This window comes from Phoxinus phoxinus (assembly GCF_949152265.1).
Source record: "Phoxinus phoxinus genome assembly, chromosome: 25".
Taxonomy (NCBI): domain Eukaryota; kingdom Metazoa; phylum Chordata; class Actinopteri; order Cypriniformes; family Leuciscidae; genus Phoxinus; species Phoxinus phoxinus.
In genome coordinates, this window is record NC_136900.1 from 18,895,624 (window position 1) to 18,915,690 (window position 20,067).

The window sequence follows — 20,067 nt, forward strand, 5'->3', positions numbered from 1 at the left end:
CAATCACAACAGACGGAGCCATCCGACCAATCAGAGCAGAGTTCTTCCTTTTATCATTTTAACAAATGACTTACTCGGAAAATCGTTACTTACATTTTTAAATATTAACATTTATTATTTTCTATTATATATATATAGTGAGATTTGTACTTATTTATTTATTTTTTACGTTCTATATATATTTATTGTAAACTCTGCACTCCTCATTACCGCAACATATTTCACTTTTGTGAAATTGCATTGCTTTACTTGCATTTGTTTTAAGACCCAGGGGTCTCACTAACCATAAAACTTTACCCATCCCTGAGCCGAGGGAGTTTGAGTTAGTTAGTGCATATGGGGCTGATTGTGAAGAGGAATGCCATTGAATGTGAACCTTTTTTTCACGCGCAAGCCTCTTTTGTGCGCTAGCTGAGGAAATCCATTGTGCAGCTGGACACCCTGAGAAAGAGGGAGCTCAGAGCCGTTGTCTGCAGATGCTTCTGCTCGGCCCCGGGAGCTGAATGGGGTGAATAGCATCGGAAACAGCCATACCCAAGCAAAACAATACCATTGGGCAGCTTTGAAGATTAAGAAATTAGGGATGGGGAGACTGGGGCATAATTACAAATGCTGTTTCATTGTATTTGGATATGCATATGTTTGTGTGCAATAATTTTGTTGGGAACTCTCTGTTTCGCATAGTTTTCCCAATTTACGTACAGTATGTAAATGGAATGGTTATTCCAAAGCACTTCAGCGGGGATTGTTGAAATGCTCCAAATGTGCAACTCTTCTGATTCGCCGGTTTCTTTCCTCCAGTGCGAAATCAAAAGGAACGCAACAACTGGCCTTTACCTCACCGTTCTCCTGTTGCTAGGAAACTCTCGAGCACCGCTTGAGTTCCTTTTCTTTTTAAGGTCTACTCCACTCGCCACATTTTTCTTTAATTGAAGACAGCTTACATATGAGAGGAAAACAATTAGCGCTTTGAATACTTTGTTTGCTGTTTGTCATGGTCGTACTGCTCACCGCCTCGCCAGCCTGGTGGCTCTGTTGTGATATAAGAACAGAGTCAACATCTCATTTGAGCCGCTAAGTGCATTTAATTGAAGGACTTAACCGCTCACGGCACATCACATCTGTAAGAGCTGTAGATGTAAACTTTCTTATTGCTGGACAATGAATGGGCTTGTTTTCTCATTCAAATTGCGTAGGCTTGCAATGGATGTTTAGTGCTTTCTTCTGTTCAGTTGGCTGCCATGTAAATTGGCCACTCAATGACCAAACTAACCTCTGCTACACTATTTTATTATAAATAAGTGTTCTTCAGTTCAGTGGTTCTTGATTGCAATTTAAGTTCTGCACATATTATTTATTTTGACTGTATAATGTCTTTGCTTTCCATAAAATCAGAAGGGAATCTGTCTAGCTGTGGCACCAGTGGACTGGAATGTGTATAAGGGGTCAATGGCCAAAAACAGGTGAACATTCATATGAGAGGAACTCATGGCACTATGATTGACTGATTATTACCCTGCCATTGTGATAAAGCCCGCATCTCAGACATGAATAGGTCAAACTTTTGTAATTGAATGGACTGATTAAAGGGTAAAAGGGTCACTCACTGTGAATCAAAACGAAATGGTGAATTATGGTTTTTAACACACTCAGCTCAGGTGCATTGCAGTGATCATGTGATCATCATCACACCTGTAGTGTTTACTGAGGATTTATTGACTAATTATCTGAAAAATATTTTTACTCTATAGTAGTTGCAATATGAAAAAGATTCAAAAATACATAAAACTTTTGTGTGTTTTAATAATAATAAAATAATTTACAAAAATATATAAATATAATGTATTAAAATAAATATTGTGTTAACAAACATACAAAATACTATTAGTTCAAAAAATGATTTATGTATGAAATATTATTTATATGTTATGTTTATATATTGTAGCCTATAATATGTCTATATATTATATTTACATATGAATGTACTATAGTTATATATTAAATTGTTATTGATATATTTTGTATTACCGGTATGTATTATATTTTATTACAGTTATGATAACGGTCTCATTTTCCTTGTTTGCTGTTTAAGGACTTTTATTGTGTTTCCTGTGTCTAATTGTAGTCCCTTTGTAGTTAGTTTGTTAATTGGTTTACCTTGCTTGTATTCGCAGGTGTGTCTTGTTTCCTTGTTATCCTCTGTGTATAAATAGCCCCTAGTTTCAATCAGGTTTTGTCAGTCATTGTCTTTGCATGGTCAGTAAAGTTTGTGTTGGTTTTTTGTCCTTTGTTTATAAATTATTGTTAGCAATAAGATTCAGCCTCTCCTTTTCCCTGCATCGACCATGACTGACCCTATGGATCTAGCAGCAGTATTGCCTCCAGGAGCTCTTCTCCTCCTCCTTTGTCTGGGTGACTGCTCCCTCAAGGACCACACCTGGGAATTTCTGGACCTTGCACATCAAACTGACTTTCCAGATAAGTCTCTCATTGTTTTTTCTCTCACTTTGGAGTCAATGAACCACTAAAATCTCAACTCCTCTGTGATGATCCTTGAGGGAACTTTGCAGACTTTTTTGAACGGGCTTTGTTGCTGAGCAAATCTTCCCCTAAACAGGAGGAGGATTCACCTCAAGCTCTGGTGGCCACGTACCTCACCAGCCAGCATCATCCCAGCCACTGGATCCATCTCATGGCTGACAAGACTTGCATCCAGTGTAGCGGACCCTCCACTGATGTCTGTGCGAGTTGCTGGCTTCCCAAGTCCAGTGGTCCCAGCACATCCACATCCAGTGGTCTAGAGTCCAGTGGTCTTAGAAGTCCTTCTACCATTGGCTGTGCTTCCTGTGATAGCAACCACCATCTTGTGTGTTATGGCAGCACACATTTCTCCTGCTCTTCCTGAGGCACCGACCACTACAGCTCTTCCTAAGGTTGCGGCGACTGCTTGTGAACCCTTTGCCTGCCCTGTCATGGCCAAGGAGGGCGTCTCTGATCTCTTTGCCTGCCCTGTCATGGCCAAGGAGATCGTTTATGAAGTCTCTGCCTGCCCTGTCATGGCCAAGGAGGGTCTTCACATCTGCCTGCTCCACCTTAGTGGTCTCCTGGTCCGCTATGGTGGTTTTCAGCTCAGTCTAGGTGGTCTCCTCCTTTGCCTGCTCCGTTGTGATGGTCTTCTGCTCTGCTTTTGGTGGTCTCCTGCTCCTCCGGCTCCACCCTGGCCACCTGCTCATTCGACTCCGCCCTTGTTCCCTGATCCGCCTCAGTCTTCAGGCCCTCTTCCACTCCACGGGCCTAGTCCTCAATCCCTCCCCCATTCCGCCTCTGCTCCACCACCCTCCTGGACTTTTATTTGTTGCAGAGCAGGGGTGTCCAATCCTGCTCCTGGAGGGCCACTGTCCTGCAAAGTTAAGCTCCAACCCCAATTAAACACATCTACATCAAGCTGAACCAATTGTGTGAACTTTTAAAGGTTCTCATATAGCATGATAGGAACTTAAAAAGCTCCAGACTGTAAAACCCTTTATTGAACCCTAATTCTTTTTTTAAATGTAGATGGATTAAATGGTTTAGACCTTATTACAGTGCTGAATTTTTTAAATATTACATCTATTTCTATTGTAATGTGTTCTGAACACCAGTAAAAGTAAAGAGCAAGCAATAGAAACAGAGTGAGCATGCGAGTGACAAAGAAAGCAATGACTGAACGAGTCAGATAAAAGCGAGGTAGGAACGGAGTCAACATGTCTACGTCTCGAATCCCCTTTCTTTTTCCCCATATTGCTGAGATCCAAAGTTTGTGTGTGAGTGTGTATGTGTCGACTGTCCCCCATCGGGAGGCTGAGACGTGAGTCTGGGTTTGGCTGCGCCACTGAAGCTCAGATAAAAGGCACTCACTGCTCCCTCTCCTCTTTTCTCTCACAGGGCTCCAGGAACCTGATGTCATTTGGAAGTACTTTGATTTAAAGCCTCTGTTCGAGACTGTGAAGGAGCGTTTTGTTCTGCTGCTGGTATGTAGAGAGCTCCACGCTGCAGTGGACACAACTCTGGACCTGGACAAAATGAGTTTGGGAAATAAGGCTTACACTTGTACACACCGGCCTGGTTGCATTCTGGGCTGCACAATGACTGTTAATCTTCATAAAGTGTGAATGGTAACCATGGGTCTGCAAACTGACAATGGCTCTCCGGGATTTCCAATGCTGATGCTGCATCAAAACTCTGAAAGTAATGGATTGGCACCCAAGCAATTTCCAAATTATTGTGGGGGTCGGCAATGACGGTTTTCTGGAAAACGCAGCCTGTGGTGGCAGAAAGCTTCGCAACTGCATCCAAAACATCAGGCATTGTGGGCTTTGAAGAGATCGGTACAACCCCCTATAGGGCTTCCTAATCAGCAACTTTCCCACCATTTAACCTCACTTTGGCTCAGTGACAAAACACTTTTGCCCTTCATATTGAACTTGGCATTAGGGAAGTTACTCCATTAACATTCGGACTGACTCTAGTTTTTGACAATGTAAGCCTGGAGAGTAAAAGAAGCTGGTCAACACAACATTTGTGGTACTTGCAGTTTAGTGTATCAATTTCAGAGGGATTTTTATTTAAGTAAATCATTTTATTGTTTCCTACGGTTTAAAAATAAAAGTTAAACCAGTAATCCATTTAAACATGTTACTGCAGCCATAGTTGATGTTAATTTACAACAAACATTTAGCAAACAATAATTTAGCCTCAGAGTAAAAAAATAAAAAAGGTTCATTTTGAAATATGAGATATAAAGAGGAACGATTGGAAATGTCAAATTTTTTTAAAGCAGTTGTGAAACAGTCGAAAAAGTCACATTTGTGAGATAAAGATGTGATTGTGATAAATAAAGTCCCAAATTTGAGAGACACTGAACTGAAGGCATAAATACACACTATAACAAACTAAAAGACAAACAGGTGTGCACTTATTAATCAAATAATGAATTGACATGACAACTAAGGAGCAAGAAGAAACAGGAAACAAAGAGAAACATACTAAAAGTCCTTAAACTAAACCAAAGCATCAAATTAAGAATAACTGTGACAGATATTTGTAATTGTGATACATCGCAAATGTTATGTATAAAGTTGTAATTATGAGATATAAGGTCACACTTCTAAATATAAAGTTTTATTTTTCGAAATAGTTGTAAATGTGAGATTTAAACTCCCAAATATAAAATAGCAATTATGAGATCTATATCCCATCTTTTAATTAGTAACTTATTTTGTTATACTTGCATGTTAAATCTAAAAAAAGATGCATAGTTGAAATCAATAATGATGGGTCAGAAAGGGAAGTATGTCATTACAATCAGACACATTGATCTCTTGGACTCCCTATGTGCTGAACTGTGTAGAACTCCACAAAGATCAGCAAAGGCGATAATTCACCGCTTGTTTGCAGTGTTATCACTATAGAGCGCTAAACTCTCCGGAATGTAGAATCCTGTTTTCTTGGAATCATTATGACATGTTTAGGCATATTCATATTTGCCCAACAGCAGTTTACTGGACACTTCGTACTGCAGAAAGTATTTCCGTTCTGAATTCACATACAAAAAAAGTAAACCGAACACCAGCACTTATTATTTGTGCAGTGTAATCAACATTTTAAATTCTGTTCTGCATCATTTGAACAGCTTATATATATTATTTCCAAAGAAAACTGAATTTATTGACAGTGTCTAACAGCTTACTTTTTATTTTTACATTTGTCTTTTCTGGTAGCTTAAATGCACCAAACATCAAAATCATTTTAAGAGTACACTCATATTAAAAGGTAATTTAAGGGCATTTTTAAATATAATTTTTACTGGATGAAATTTTAGGTTTTATAAAAAAGTATTACACACATATACAAAACAATGGCTGCTCCATGGATGTAAACACACTTTTATAGCGGGCCCCCTTGAAACATGCAGTTTTACAACTGAAGAACAGACTCTGCATAAATTAAAGATAATCCTTGGTAAATTATGGTAATGTATTCACATGGTCTCTGCATGCGTAACATGGGTCGTTTATTACTAGTTTTGGAACCCTAATTTTTGTATTGAGTTGAACCGAAACTATAGGCTATATGCCCTTTTAAATGAATGCAAGTCACCAGAAGACACACAATATTGAAAATAAAAGCACTTCCGGTTCCTTACTATGCAATCATTGAAGATGCATCTGAAAGTTATATTATCTGATAGGCCTGCTTTCACATTTGTTTTTGCAGTGAATCATGGTTTGTTTGATCTGTCTGTTTAAACAGTCTGAGCTCATTGTGCCAAATGAGTTGTGCTGCTTATTCAATTCTTCTTATTAAATCGAATTCTTATTAAAAGTTTCTTCAGATAACTTGCTTCTGAAGAGTGTGTGGCCTGCTGTAACTGAAAAATGCTGGAATTAGCATGTTTATCACCTTCAATGTGAATAAATAATATCCAAACGTTTGGCAAATATCATATTTTTATGTCTGAATGCAAGGAATGAACATGTATGCCATCTTTGCTTTGATGCATGATGATAAATAGGAACGTTGATGAATAATAAATATAGCCGTTACTGTAAAGCAGAATATAAGAATCATTGTAGTTAAAAACAGCTGTAATTTTTACTCACCCTTTGCCTAGTTCCAGTCAATGTGACTCACTCTTTTGCTTTTGAATCAAATAACTGTTCAAACAAATGAACCCAGGAACATGCTGATACCTAAGGAGTATAATATGTATAATCAAGCAGTTACACCTTTAACAGAAACTCTTTCTTAAAAACAAATATGTACCTTTTCAAAATCAGATAATCACACTTTCCATTATCTCCTTATTGGAAAGTATGTTAAATGCAGTGCAAGGGTATTTCTTGTTGAGGACTGTTTTCAAACCAGGACAAGAATATGTGCATCCCAGGGGGTGCGCGTGCATAAAAGAGTGCAAATATGCATATAATATCTTGTTTTCAGGGTAATTGATGATGCATTAGCTACTGTTTTACTTAACCATACTCATTCCCTCAAGTTAAGTGGTCTGAATATTGGTTTTTAGTGGTTTTATTTATAAATTCACATTAATTAAAAAAGGATATTGTATCAATTTATGCATGATTATTCCCTAAATACTCACTTTAAAACAAGTAAAATTAAAACACTCACACACAAGATTTTTTTGTGGATACATAAGATGTTGGATCAGTAACGGCCGATATATTAAATCCGATAAATTTATTATTTCCTTCAGCTGAGACACTTCAGATGAGCACTGTTCGCCATGATGGTTTTGAATTGCTTGAAATATGACTGGAATCACTTCAAAAAGGAATACAGTTAATGCAACGTGTGCAGTGCAAGTCTGTCATAAAGACATACAATTATAATGAGAACATTATAATTGCGTGCTTGGGGCATGGATTTTAATGGTGAGACTTTTTGTAGCAGGCTCTCAAAAATTATATAAAAAAATTGGCTTTCAAATATATAATTATCGGTTATCGCTATCGACCAACATGTTCATATTGGTGTATTCCAAATATAGATATATATAGTTATACATATAAAATGCTTTGTATATATATATATTAAAGTGTTCATATCGTCATGACTTTGCGACTTTTTATTACTGTAGCCTACTACAATCTCAAAATTATTCCCCCTTTTTTAATTCATAGATAGCATTGGACATATAATAATATATTATTATTATTAATATATATAATAATAAATCTGGTCACCTTACTCCATATTTCTGTGCCCACTGCGTTCAGTTCCGGATATGAAGAGTGCGGAGTGAAAGCGGAGCAGGAAGCGCTATTTTTTGAAGTTCGGAGCGTGTTTTCTCTCGCTCCAAAAGTGGAAATGAAAACTCGGAGTGGAGCTGGAGCAGAGTGATCATAGCCGATTGATTGAGCGGGTAGGGAAAACATCTGCCTCTCCAGCCTCCACTCCATTTTATGGTGTTCCAGATCAGCTTTCTGTCTGTGAAACATGAAACGTCATTGGCCAAGTTTTGTCTGAAATGTAAGTTTATGAACATTATCAAATTGGTGTAGCCTACTAAAACAATATATGTCGCCTATTGTAATAACACACGAAATCATGCGCATGCGGCCACAGTTTGCTTATTTTTAGAACAGCAGCAAACTTTCTTGTGTGATATTGTTAAAATTAACATCTAATTTTATGGTAGGCTATAGCCTAGCCTAGCCTATAAAGGTATGATCGTTATGTTATAAAACTGTGGGTACAATTATTTATGAAAACATCTAATGTGGTACAGTGTGTATTAGGCTATAAAATGCAGTAGGCTAGTCATTTCTCATGTGATGTGCAGTGCTACCATTTTTTTAATTTAAAAACATCCAAATGTACGGTTACAATTATAGTCTGTGGTTAGAACTATTTATGATAAGACATTACTGATATCAGTCTTATTTATAGTGAATACCTGTATAAAATGTTATATAGAGAGTCTCTATAAGTGTGTTACCAAACTTTTTTTGTGTGGTGGTCTGTGGGCGGCGCGCGCACATCCAGCCGAACTCACGGTGCGCCAGGCGATGCGTTTCATCCGGACGCGCGCACATCCAAGCAGCGGAGAGCGGAGTGGATCTGACCGCTGAAGGGAGCATCTCCTACCGTTATCCAACCAATGTGATACCCTCCGGCTCTTCGGGAGAGGAGTTCCTCTGTCGACGCGCTCGTCTTCGCCTTGTTTACTCTTTCCAGCCATATTTCTCCACATTCAGAGAATAATGGAAGCGCTCGCGACGAGATGCGCACTCTTTCTTGCGCAGATCGCTCTCTTCAGTAACACAGGTATGTAAGGCATCAGAATATGTGGTTTACTTCATCTGCTTTTAATAATTCCTTATTACTTGACTTATAAATGGTTATAGTATCTAGAATGCTATTCAGGTGCGTAAAGTGTTGGGTGTTATAGTTTGCACACCAAGCAAATTTCTATTGAACTTGAGGTTCAAACTTTAAACAGGATTTATTTCTAGCTAAACGTGATTTATGTCCAAAATGTACACTTTGTTGATTCACATTGAGCCATATCATGATGATTTACGTTATTTAAGTGTCTACTGTACTGCCTAGTCAGTCAATATTGAACAAGGGAGCATAAAGTACGTTGTCTAGCCTAGATAGTCTGAGCATATTCTGCTGTATAATCATATGCAACCCTTAAATTCATAACCTGATCCAGTGATAACTTTAGTTTATTTGCTGCTTTATATATACAAATATATATATATAGAGAGATTTTTTTGTTGTTGTTGTTATGGCAAAGTCACATTCTGCAGTGTTAAGTTCATGCATAGTTACTTTCAATCTCTTTAAATATAATTACTAATAAACAAAATCAAGTTTAAACTCAAAAATCAAATCGAATTGACAGAAAATATTGCAAAGAAGTGAGATGGCAACAAAATAATGATAAATAAAAGGAAGGGGCTTATATTCCAGAATATATACATATATTATATATATATAGTCATGCATGTTGAGATCACATGGCCAGCGGTGTTATGCAATTGGCCATGCTACTACTAATAATAATAACTTATCAATTCAGCAACCACCAGGAACAAGCAAAATTTTGTTGAGATCGGATTCAAGAATGTCAAATATAAGGAATGACATGGAGAAAACAGATGAAACAATAAATACAAGAAAGAGAAACACCTTCAGTGTTAATAGTCAGCAGTTATTAAACTTCATTCATCCAGGCCAATAGGTGTCAGTGTAGTCCAAAACCACTGACACTATAATAAGACCAATAAGAGCTTCAAAAAATTAAGTTCACCATTAAGAAGATATTAATACCATACCATTAAAATGGCTAATGGCTATGGCTGTTTTTTGTGTACCCTATGAGAAGAAATGTAACTCAAAGTTTACATGCCAGTATTGTTCAAATAGCCGCCATGTAGTTCAGTAGAAAGAGCCAAATGCTTTAAAACTTAGACTTCAATTCTTGGCTCATTATTTTGTCCGCTTTCTGTTCGGAAGTGCCAAGGAGGCGACCGATATGCCTGGATTAATCTTTTGGATGCAGTCTGAGACAAAGCCCCTAAAAGCTGGCCAAAGCCATTTAACTCAGGACTTGAAAAAAGCCCTTTTGTAAGTCAGCTAGTGAACCGGGATAGCCAACCGGTACCTGCTGAAAAAAAGCGGGGGCTCAGCTGCTTCCTCGTCCCTTACTACTTTTCTTCTTTTCGGTTTGGTGCTCTATAAATGATGCTGTGGTGAAATGTGTGGCACAAAGGAAGGGCTGAATCTTTAGGACGCGAGCTAGTGAATGAATCTCTCTCTCTCACCATCTGTCTTCTCAAGTGCTGTACTATAGCTAACAACTTTTCTTTTTTTTTGCCTTCTACACTTTTTTGGCACTGCTCTGTTTTTCCACTGAGGAAGTCCCTGTGTTGTTTGTTGGGTCTTGGGTTTGTGACAGATGGTAGTTGCGGAGTGTAAAGCTGTCAGTCCGGGGTTCACGCGGCCCCTCCCCTGCCACATGCCTCATGTGTGTCCACCTGTGAGGGACGTGTGGCAGTGTGTGTCACTACATGCTCCAATTAGTGTCCTAGCAGAACAACCATTTTGGGTTTAAAAGGTGAAGTGTGTCATTTTTCAGTGCTAAAATACATGCTCCTCTCCTAGAGTGAAAAAGGACCTAATTTTATACATCAGGATAATTGGATAGTGAAAAGTGTGCGTTACAGTTAGAGTCATGGTGAATGCAAGTTTGCTAAAAAGTAACTACACAATATTGCCATAAGTATTGGGACACCCCTCCAAATCATTCAATTCAGGTGTTCCAATCACTTCCATGGACACAGCTCAATCAAGCACCTAGCCCCCCGTTTACACGTACATGGGTATTTTGAAAAACGGAGACATTTCCCTTCGTTTGTGCCCTTCGTTTACACACACACAAACGGAGAATTCACCTCTGAAAACTATTCTTTCTAAAAACTCCGGCCACAGTGGAGATTTTGGAAAACTTTGTTTGCACGTTTGCATGTGAACTGAGAAAAACAGAGTTTTAGGCAGCCGACATCACAGTAGCCTATGTGACACTGTAAAAAATATTTTCATTATTTGTTATTACAACTTATTTTCCTTTGTCAAATCAACTTTTATAATTAATGTAGTTCAGATAACACACTATTTTGAGTTTCGGTTTATTAAACCAATCTCCTTCATTGCATTAACTCAAATTTTTAATTACAACGAACTCAAATTTTTAAGGCAACCAGGTAACTTACTTTTTTAAGTTAAACCAACAATATTTTTTTACAGTGTAAAAAATGTGGCTGCGATTAGTTATAACAACTTAAAATTTGTTGAGATAACTTAAATATCCAACTTAACTAAACTAAACTAAACTAAAGTTAACTAAACTTAATATTTTAAGTCAAGCATGAACACATACTTTTTAAAGTTGAAACAATGTTGGATTTTAAGTTGTGATAAATAATCGCAGCAATTTTTTTTACAGTGTATTTTCAGGATTCTGATTGGCTAACGTGGGCTTGAGCTTCTCGTTACACTGCCACCTACAGGTTTGGCATGCTCTAGACGGCGTATACACGGGTTTGTGTAAACGAACACTTTTCTGAAAACTGAAAGGTGTGCACAATGTTATTTTTGAAGACGGAGAGGGGTGAAATGTCCGTTTATGAAAATGGCTTTCCACATGTAAACGTAGCCCTAGACATGTAGACTGCTTATACAAACAGTTGTGAAAGAATGGGTCGCTCTCAAGAGCTCAGTGAATTAAACTGTGGTACCGTGATAGGTTGCCACCAGTGCAATGAGTCCAACGTGAAATTTCCTCACTACTAAATATTCCAAGGTCAACTGTTAGTGGTATTAACAGTGGAAGCAATTGGAAACAACCACAACTCAGCCTTAAAGTGGTAGGCCATGTAAAATCACAGAGCGGGGTCAGCGCATGCGCAGAAGTCGCCAACTTTCTGCAGAGTCAATAGCTACAGACCTCCAAACTTTGTGTGGCATTCAGATTAGCCTTACATCACCAAGTGCAATGCAAAGCGTCGGATGAATGTTCTCTCTTGTTTCGACTGTCTACATGTTTGAGTCACATAATCATTTACTCAACCAATTCAACCAATAAAAACACTGATTTAGGAAATGAAACGTGACTTGCTCACTTCAGAATAGTATACAAGTATCACCATACTATATTACCTTTGTGAAATAAATATAGGCCTAGTATATTATTCTGAATTCAGCTACTGTTTTTGTATTGAGTCATTGAATCATTCAGTCAAAACACTTGTTCAAGAACACTGATTTATTTAGAAGCACAACAGATGAGTGTCGTTATGAGTGAGTCATTCAATAATTTACAGTTTTATTTAAAACACAGATTCATTCAGCAAACGAAACTAATTATTGGCAGAATTTGTAATATAATTCAGCCACTGTTTTCATGAATGAGTTATTGAATCATTCAGTCAACCAATTTGTTGAAGAAAACGGATTTATTCAGGAACAAAATTGCACTCTTTTAAAAATGTACAGATTCATTCAAAACACTGATTCATTTTAGGCTTTATATGAAACTGTTAATTATTGGAGCAAAAACAGACTACCCATATTTTGTCTAAAATGTAAATGACTCAACATTAACTGTATAAAATCGATATAACACACACAATCACGTTGTTGTTCTGAATAACGGCTTTACCGATGTAGTCTTTGTGTCCGTTTGTAAAAGTGTCTAGCAGTTTTTTGTCTGTGTTTTCTTCTCTCCTTTTTGCTCTTTGGTGTGGGCACTTGGGTCAGCTTGGCATCCAGACCCCCTGTCCGAATCTGCTTGTGAAAACGGGAGCAGATTTCCCCCCGATGACATCGACGGGGGCATTTGATGAACAGATTATTCGGTATTAGGCTCAAGCACATTCACTCAGGCATGCGGAGGGGACGCACTGAGACTCCGAGTCATGTCTTTTCTCTCCTTCCAGAGACAGTGGAGGGGTTGAGGCTGAATGGACCAGGGCGGTGGATGTGATGGTGGTGAAGGGGGGCTCTGATGGTGAGCCAAATCTCTGCACCATCCTGCCCATGGCCTTGGGCCAGTCTCTCTTAGTGAATTATGCTGTCAGCTGCTCGATTTGTTTTGTGCCTGGCTGGCAAGAGGCGGCCGGTGCTCGTGGGACATGCAACAACGTAGGGTGTCTGGACTGGGAGGGGGGTCTTATTGTTCTGGCATGTGAGTGTGACATTCAGGAGGGCCCCTGATTTGTCCCAATGGTGGTGCTCCCATGTCACAAAGGATGGATGAGCGAGTTGGGGTACTTTTGTGCGTCTGTGTGGGAGAGAGTGCTGAACTTGAACTGAGAGTGTCAGAAGCTTTCCTGTTTGTGCTCTTTTATTGCGAACACCTATGTGGAGCGCTGCTGGGTGTATTAAAGGGATAGTTAACCCAAAAATAAATTCATTTACTCCCCTTCATGTCTGACTCACCAAACCTGTATGTCTTTCTTTCTTCAGTGGAAAACAAAAGATGATATTTCAAGGGAACTCCTTTTGTCTGTATAGTGGACGTTTTTCATTGAATAGATCTTACGTGCTATCTTTAGAATTTTATCTTTAGAATTTTGTCTTGGAACTTCTGTGTTTGCGGTAGCTCTGTATATTTCTACGGTATTGCTGTCGAAAAGTTAATAGCTATCTAAGTGGATTTATTGTAGAGTTAATGAAAATTATCATTAGCATTGTAATGTTTGATGCGGATGTCATTACAAATATCAGAAGCTTTTAAAATGAGCGGTTCATTCATAAATCCGTAAGATCTTACCTTCATGTGGTGGAAATAAAAAAACTTAAGACAGAACACGAGTGTCATGCTGAAAAGGGGCGGGGCTACATAAGGTCTATAGACAAAAAAAAGAAAGATAAAAAAAATATTTTGTGTTCTAGAGATCAAATGTTTTTTTTTTGTGGTCTTTTTGGGCATATCCGACTCGGATCCTTTTTCGATTTTGGTAGTCTGAAGAGCAAAAAAAAACTTTTTTACATTATTTTAGAAATTCCCATTTGAGTGCTATATTAGATTTTAAATTTTAATTTTTTTTTTATTAATCTGTATCGTCTGATATTGGATTTATATGGAGCCCCGGGACATGCAGATGGAGACGAGAGGAAAGATTACATTTGAATGGTTTCAATAGTATTGCATTTCCAGAGAAGATTTACATTTGTTCGCAAAACTTTTTTTTTTAAATACAGTTTTCTTCCTACTTCATATTTCCATCACAAATTTTGGTCCCACTTTGCTTTAAGGACTATGTACTTACATCGAAAAATAAGTACAATGTACTTATTGTGTTCATGTTGTATTGTAAAACACTTTTGCTGCTATTGCGGTGTGATACGGGTAAGGTTAGGGACAGGTGTGGTAGTATGGTTAAGTTTAAGGGTGGGTTAAGGTATAATGGAAGGGTCAACTGTGTAATTACAAATGTAATTACATAAATTAATTACAGTTGTAATTACATGCAGGTATTTTCAAAATATAAGTACAATGCAAAAACATGTATGTATGTACACAACAAGTCCATTGTATCAATGTGTTAATTTAAATTACATAGTACTTAAAGCCACTTAATATAAAGTGGGACCCAAATTTTTTGCTTGCAAACACAGCTCTTCTCAGGGGAATAGAAACATTTTTGTGAGAGAACAAGCGAATGCAAACTTTCTAAAAAAAAAAATGCAAAAGTATAGTGGTGGATTTATACTGTATGCTCATGAGTCCAAATTTTTATATCATAGCAGCCCTAATTAGATTTGTAAATGCATCAGAGTTTAATGGTCAAATCAGAAACCCTCCAGAATACCTTAAAATACACCTAAACTTAGCAACTACATATAGCATCAAGCTAACAACTATTCAGAATACCCTAGCAATGGCTAACAACTACTCAGCAACCACCTAGCAAAGCCTTAGACTTCTTTTGAACACCATAGCAACAGTACATCACTGCCTTGTCAACCACCCCGAACACCCAATATCACAATGCTAGTCTTCATAAAATGTGGAACTCAAATTTAACTTCCGGTCTTTCGTATGCTATCTCATCTCTTCAGATTTTCCTTGATCTCTCTGTCTATTGAAAGTCTGTCTCTTTCTCTCTGTCCCTCGGGAATCTCAGCATCTTCATCTCGGTGGGTGTAGATTGACAGGCTCTGCCGGGGCCCCTATGGCTCTCTGCCGGTTGGGTCAGTATCCCTGACTTGCCACTTAATTAATGACAGCAGACCAGGGTTTGCTGTCATGCTCCTGAAAGAGCTACTCCCGTCTGCCATTGGAGAAAACAAGAGTAGGTCTGTTGAGTGCTAGCTTAAGATGCTTTGAGATCCCTTCCTGTTCTTTTCCAGGCTAGAGGTGTGTGGTCTAGATTCTCTGCTCTTATTCAATGGACCTGGGAGAGGATGCTGAATACAAATCTAAGTAAAGTTTGGACACTATGATATAGTCTGTTGGTCTCTGACACTGTGTGAGTATAAAGTCTGAGGTCATTGCGAGATCCCAAAGAGAGGACAATCAAAGCAGCTTGTGTTTGCTACTTAAATCCCTTTTGTTCTTAAAGTAGTTTCAATTCTGTTTGTATAGAATGTGAGCTGGTTGAAGTTGAATAATTGATAGACTGTATATAGGACTACAAAAGGTTGTATCGTATACTGGCCCGAGAGGCTTGAGTTACACTGTATCTTCTAACAAGGATGGAAGCACTCTGGAGTATCTATCTATCTATCTATCTATCTATCTATCTATCTATCTATCTATCTATCTATCTATCTATCTATCTATCTATCTATCTATCTATCTATCTATCTATCTATCTATCTATCTATCTATCTATCTATCTATCTATCTATCTATGTCTATCTGTCTATCTATCTATCTATCTATCTATCTATCTATCTATCTATCTATCTATCTATCTATCTAATCACGTCTGCCCATCTGTCCATCTGTCCATCTATCTATCTATCTATCTATCTATCTATCTATCTATCTATCTATCTATCTATCTATCTATCTATCTATCTATCTATCTATCTAATCACATCTGCCCATCTGTCCATCTATCTATCTATCTATCTATCTATCTATCTATCTATCTATCTATCTATCTATCTATCTATCTATCTATCTATCTATCTATCTAATCACATCTGCCCATCTGTCCATCTATCTATCTATCTATCTATCTATCTATCTATCTATCTATCTATCTATCTATCTATCTATCTATCTATCTATCTATCTATCTATCTATCTCTATCTATCTATCTATTTGTCTGTCTGTCTGTCTGTCTATCCATCCTTCCTCCCTCCATCCATCCGTTCATCCATCCATCTGTTCATCCATCCATCCATCCATCCATCCATCCATCCATCCATTCATCCATCCATCCATCCATCCATCCATCCATCCATCCATCCATCCATCAATCCATCCATCCATCCATCAATCCATCCATCCATCCATCCATCCATCCATCCATCCATCCATCCATCCATCCATCCATCCATCAATCCATCCATCCATCCATCCATCCATCCATCCATCCATCCATCCATCCATCCATCCATCCATCCATCCATCCATCCATCCATCCATCAATCCATCCATCCATCCATCAATCCATCCATCCATCCATCCATCCATCCATCCATCCATCCATCCATCAATCCATCCATCCATCCATCCATCCATCCATCCATCCATCCATCCATCCATCCATCCATCCATCCATCCATCAATCCATCCATCCATCCATCAATCCATCCATCCATCCATCCATCCATCCATCCATCCATCCATCCATCAATCCATCCATCCATCCATCCATCCATCCATCCATCCATCCATCCATCCATCCATCCATCCATCCATCCATCCATCCATCCATCCATCCATCCATCCATCCATAATCTTTGTTGAATAGTGTATGTCAGGGAATGTCCATCCGTCTGTCTGTCTGCTTGCCTTAATTGGATATTTTTTCAAAAGATTAATTTTGACGAAACATTCACTGTTGTTGAATAAATTTAAAATAAATTAAATGAGACTGTATATCATATGTGAATTATATAAATTGTAACACTCGATATTCTGGCTACAGTCTCATTTTACATATTCATCATGTTAAATTTACCTCCTGTAATTAAAGGATTGGTGCTTTTTTATAGATTTTTTTTGGCTTTTTTGTCTATATTGAAACAAAGTAAGAGAGTGAGGGGTACACGATTGGAAAGGATCACTAGCCAGGACTTGAACGTTGGTCACCTGTCAGAGTGTTTCCCATGAGGCAATCTGCCCAGACGAAAGGGACAGATCTTAAAACTGGACTGATCATAAGAAAGTCTATTCACTGTTGGTGACTGAATGGACATCTTGACTTCGATACTAGCAGGCTAGTTTTGATCATATAAGCAGACTGTTCTGATCACACAAACACAGAAGGATGACACGGATCCACATCTGTAAGAAGGAGACAGCTGGTGGATGAGCTGTGGGTGGTTTGCTGATCTTCCCCAGATGGGACTCAAATGGGACAAAGACCAGGGCAAGAGCTTATCTCACAATCAAGGCTCTTATAAGATTTACAAGCGTATTTGACAGCGATGAGTTACTTTCCTCTTATGACGATATTCTGGAATAAAGGAATAATTCACCCAAAAATGCCAATTATTATAATTTACTCGCCTTTATGTTGCTCCAAACCTGTTCAAAACAGCATAAAGTAACCATAAAAATAAAAATTATGTATTTATATATATGTATGTGAAAAACGATTTCCTGTACTTTATTATTTCGGGAAAAAAAATCTATTGCTGTAAAAAAAAAAAGATTATGCACAATAAAGTTTCATGCCCATATTGATAAAAATATACTATTTACAAAGAATAAATTATGTCAATTATCTAAATTAATTCGGCATTGGGATATGTTTTAAAAAGGTCCAAACACTTACCAAATCTTACAGTTTGACAAAATGCATACACATCCCAATAGCCAAGCGATGATTATTAGGGTTGAGATGGATTTTACAAAATGTTTTGAAACGTTTGAGTGTCACTCAAGGACACTTCAGCACTTCAAACGGTTGACAGTCCTCTGGATACACTCAGAGTCTTCCCCCATCTGAGAATCCATGCCCTTTTCAATTAGGATACCACTCAAAATAGCTATTCGCATGGGTCCTCCAGGCCATCAAAGAAATAATAGGAGATTTCTTAATTAGGGCTGATTCTCGTTCATCCAGTTCCCCCTGCCTGCACCATGTCCCGGGGAAAACCCCTGTGGCCTGATGCAGGTGAAAGAACAATTGCAAATATCTCCCTCCTTTTTCATTCAACCTGTAGTAATGCTTTTGAATTTCCACTTGGTTGAGAGGGTAATCTCTGGTTTGAATGAGAGAAGACCCATCAGAGAGTCTCTCACACTTCTCAGAACTCCCTTTGCTCCAGCCAATTAGCTAAGATTCATCATATTAAACTGCTTTATCACTTGCCAAATTAGATACTCTTATGCAGACTTCAAGGAGTATTTAAAGCTCTTTGGTTTATATGAAATGTTTTATATTCATGACCCCAAAAATGGGTTGCAGGTCTGTTCTGATAGGGTTCGCCGATGGCAGTAGTGGCTTAATATTAATAGTCCGAAAAAATAAATATGTAAAAAATACATTTGATTGGTCTGTTCAGGTTCAGACGTATGGAAGCTTAGAATAATAAAATAAAAAAGGTAATTGTGAATAAGCAAAAAATAAGCCATTTTCTGACTTTTTTTAACTTTTCTCGCAGTTGCGAGTTTAGATACAAAGTCAGAATGGCTATATATAAACTCATAATTGCCAGGAAAAAAGTCAGAATTGTGAAATAAAAAAATAGCTTATTTCATATTCATTCATCTGTTAAAACTTGTGTATTTTTGGAGGTAAATATATATATATATATTTCATTTTATAAGGGCTTTGGGTAATGGCAACAAAGAAAAAGTCGATAAAGTTTCCCACAGAAAAGATTATCAAGACATTTTCACAATAAAATCATGATAAAACATTCTTCGTATCATGTGGCTGTACTATTGAAACGGTGTGTATTTTAACATTTATAGATTGTCCCCATTCACTTCCATTGCAAGTATTCATTGTAGCACATACAATACATATATAGGCTATATATATTTAAAGGACAAGTGGAAATACATTTTTGTGGTATTCAACATTATCGTTGATTCGTGGTTAATCAGAAATGTTTATGGAAATTTTCGACATTTAGAGGTGTGACAAAAGGCTAAAACTTTTATAATCTTGTAGAAGTCTTAAATATGTTTCTATTTTTGGCTCTTACTGAATGCTGGTGGGCTCTAGATTAAGTTGATTTTTTCTTGTGCCAAATCAGAGACTCCTTATGTTCTGAATGAATCCTCTGAGCATGTGGAAATCTGGTGCAAATGATTCGTCTCAGATGTAGAGCGCTCTTTCTTCATCGAGAGACTCTGTATACAAGATGTTCATCTGTGTTGATCATCTCTCAGGATGTTGTTCTTGCTTCGATGTATACTGACATTTTCTTGACAGAATCTTTGAAACACAACTTGAGTCAATTACCTTCCAATAACATTCAAGACATTTAATATGTCACTAATTGGATATACCATATAGTTTACGGTCCAATTCTCACTATTAACTAGTTGCTTTTTGGCATGTTGCTTATTAGCATTCAAAAAATTATTTGTTAGAGAGATCTTAATGTGGTTGAATTGGCAAACATGACTTATAAAGCACTGCAGCCATTCTCATTTGTTTTCATTTTCATTTCAGTTTTGCTCTGCACTCTCTCACACTCGATTGTTTTCTTTCTTTTGTCTATACGTCTTTTATGACTGTGAGATTGCGTCCCCTTTGGACTCCAGCAAAGCACTCTTTCCCTATAAACATAAGGCTCTGATGGACCCCATATTTAAAACACAGCCAACCCAACTGTAAATGTTTACTGCT

At 37.7% G+C, this 20,067-nt stretch overlaps 1 protein-coding gene across 4 annotated transcripts in view; it reads left to right on the forward strand.

Annotated features, from left to right (window-relative positions):
* The first annotated feature begins 8,574 nt into the window (after positions 1-8,574).
* ptprz1a (protein tyrosine phosphatase receptor type Z1a) overlaps positions 8,575-20,067 on the forward strand; it is a 59,006-nt gene continuing 47,513 nt past the window's right edge. For all 4 annotated transcript variants that reach the window (XM_079603790.1, XM_079603791.1, XM_079603792.1 and 1 more), the window contains exon 1: positions 8,575-8,829. In XM_079603790.1, the coding sequence (XP_079459916.1) occupies positions 8,766-8,829 (64 nt within the window). In that variant the 5' untranslated portion in view covers positions 8,575-8,765. The remainder of the gene's footprint in view (positions 8,830-20,067) is intronic.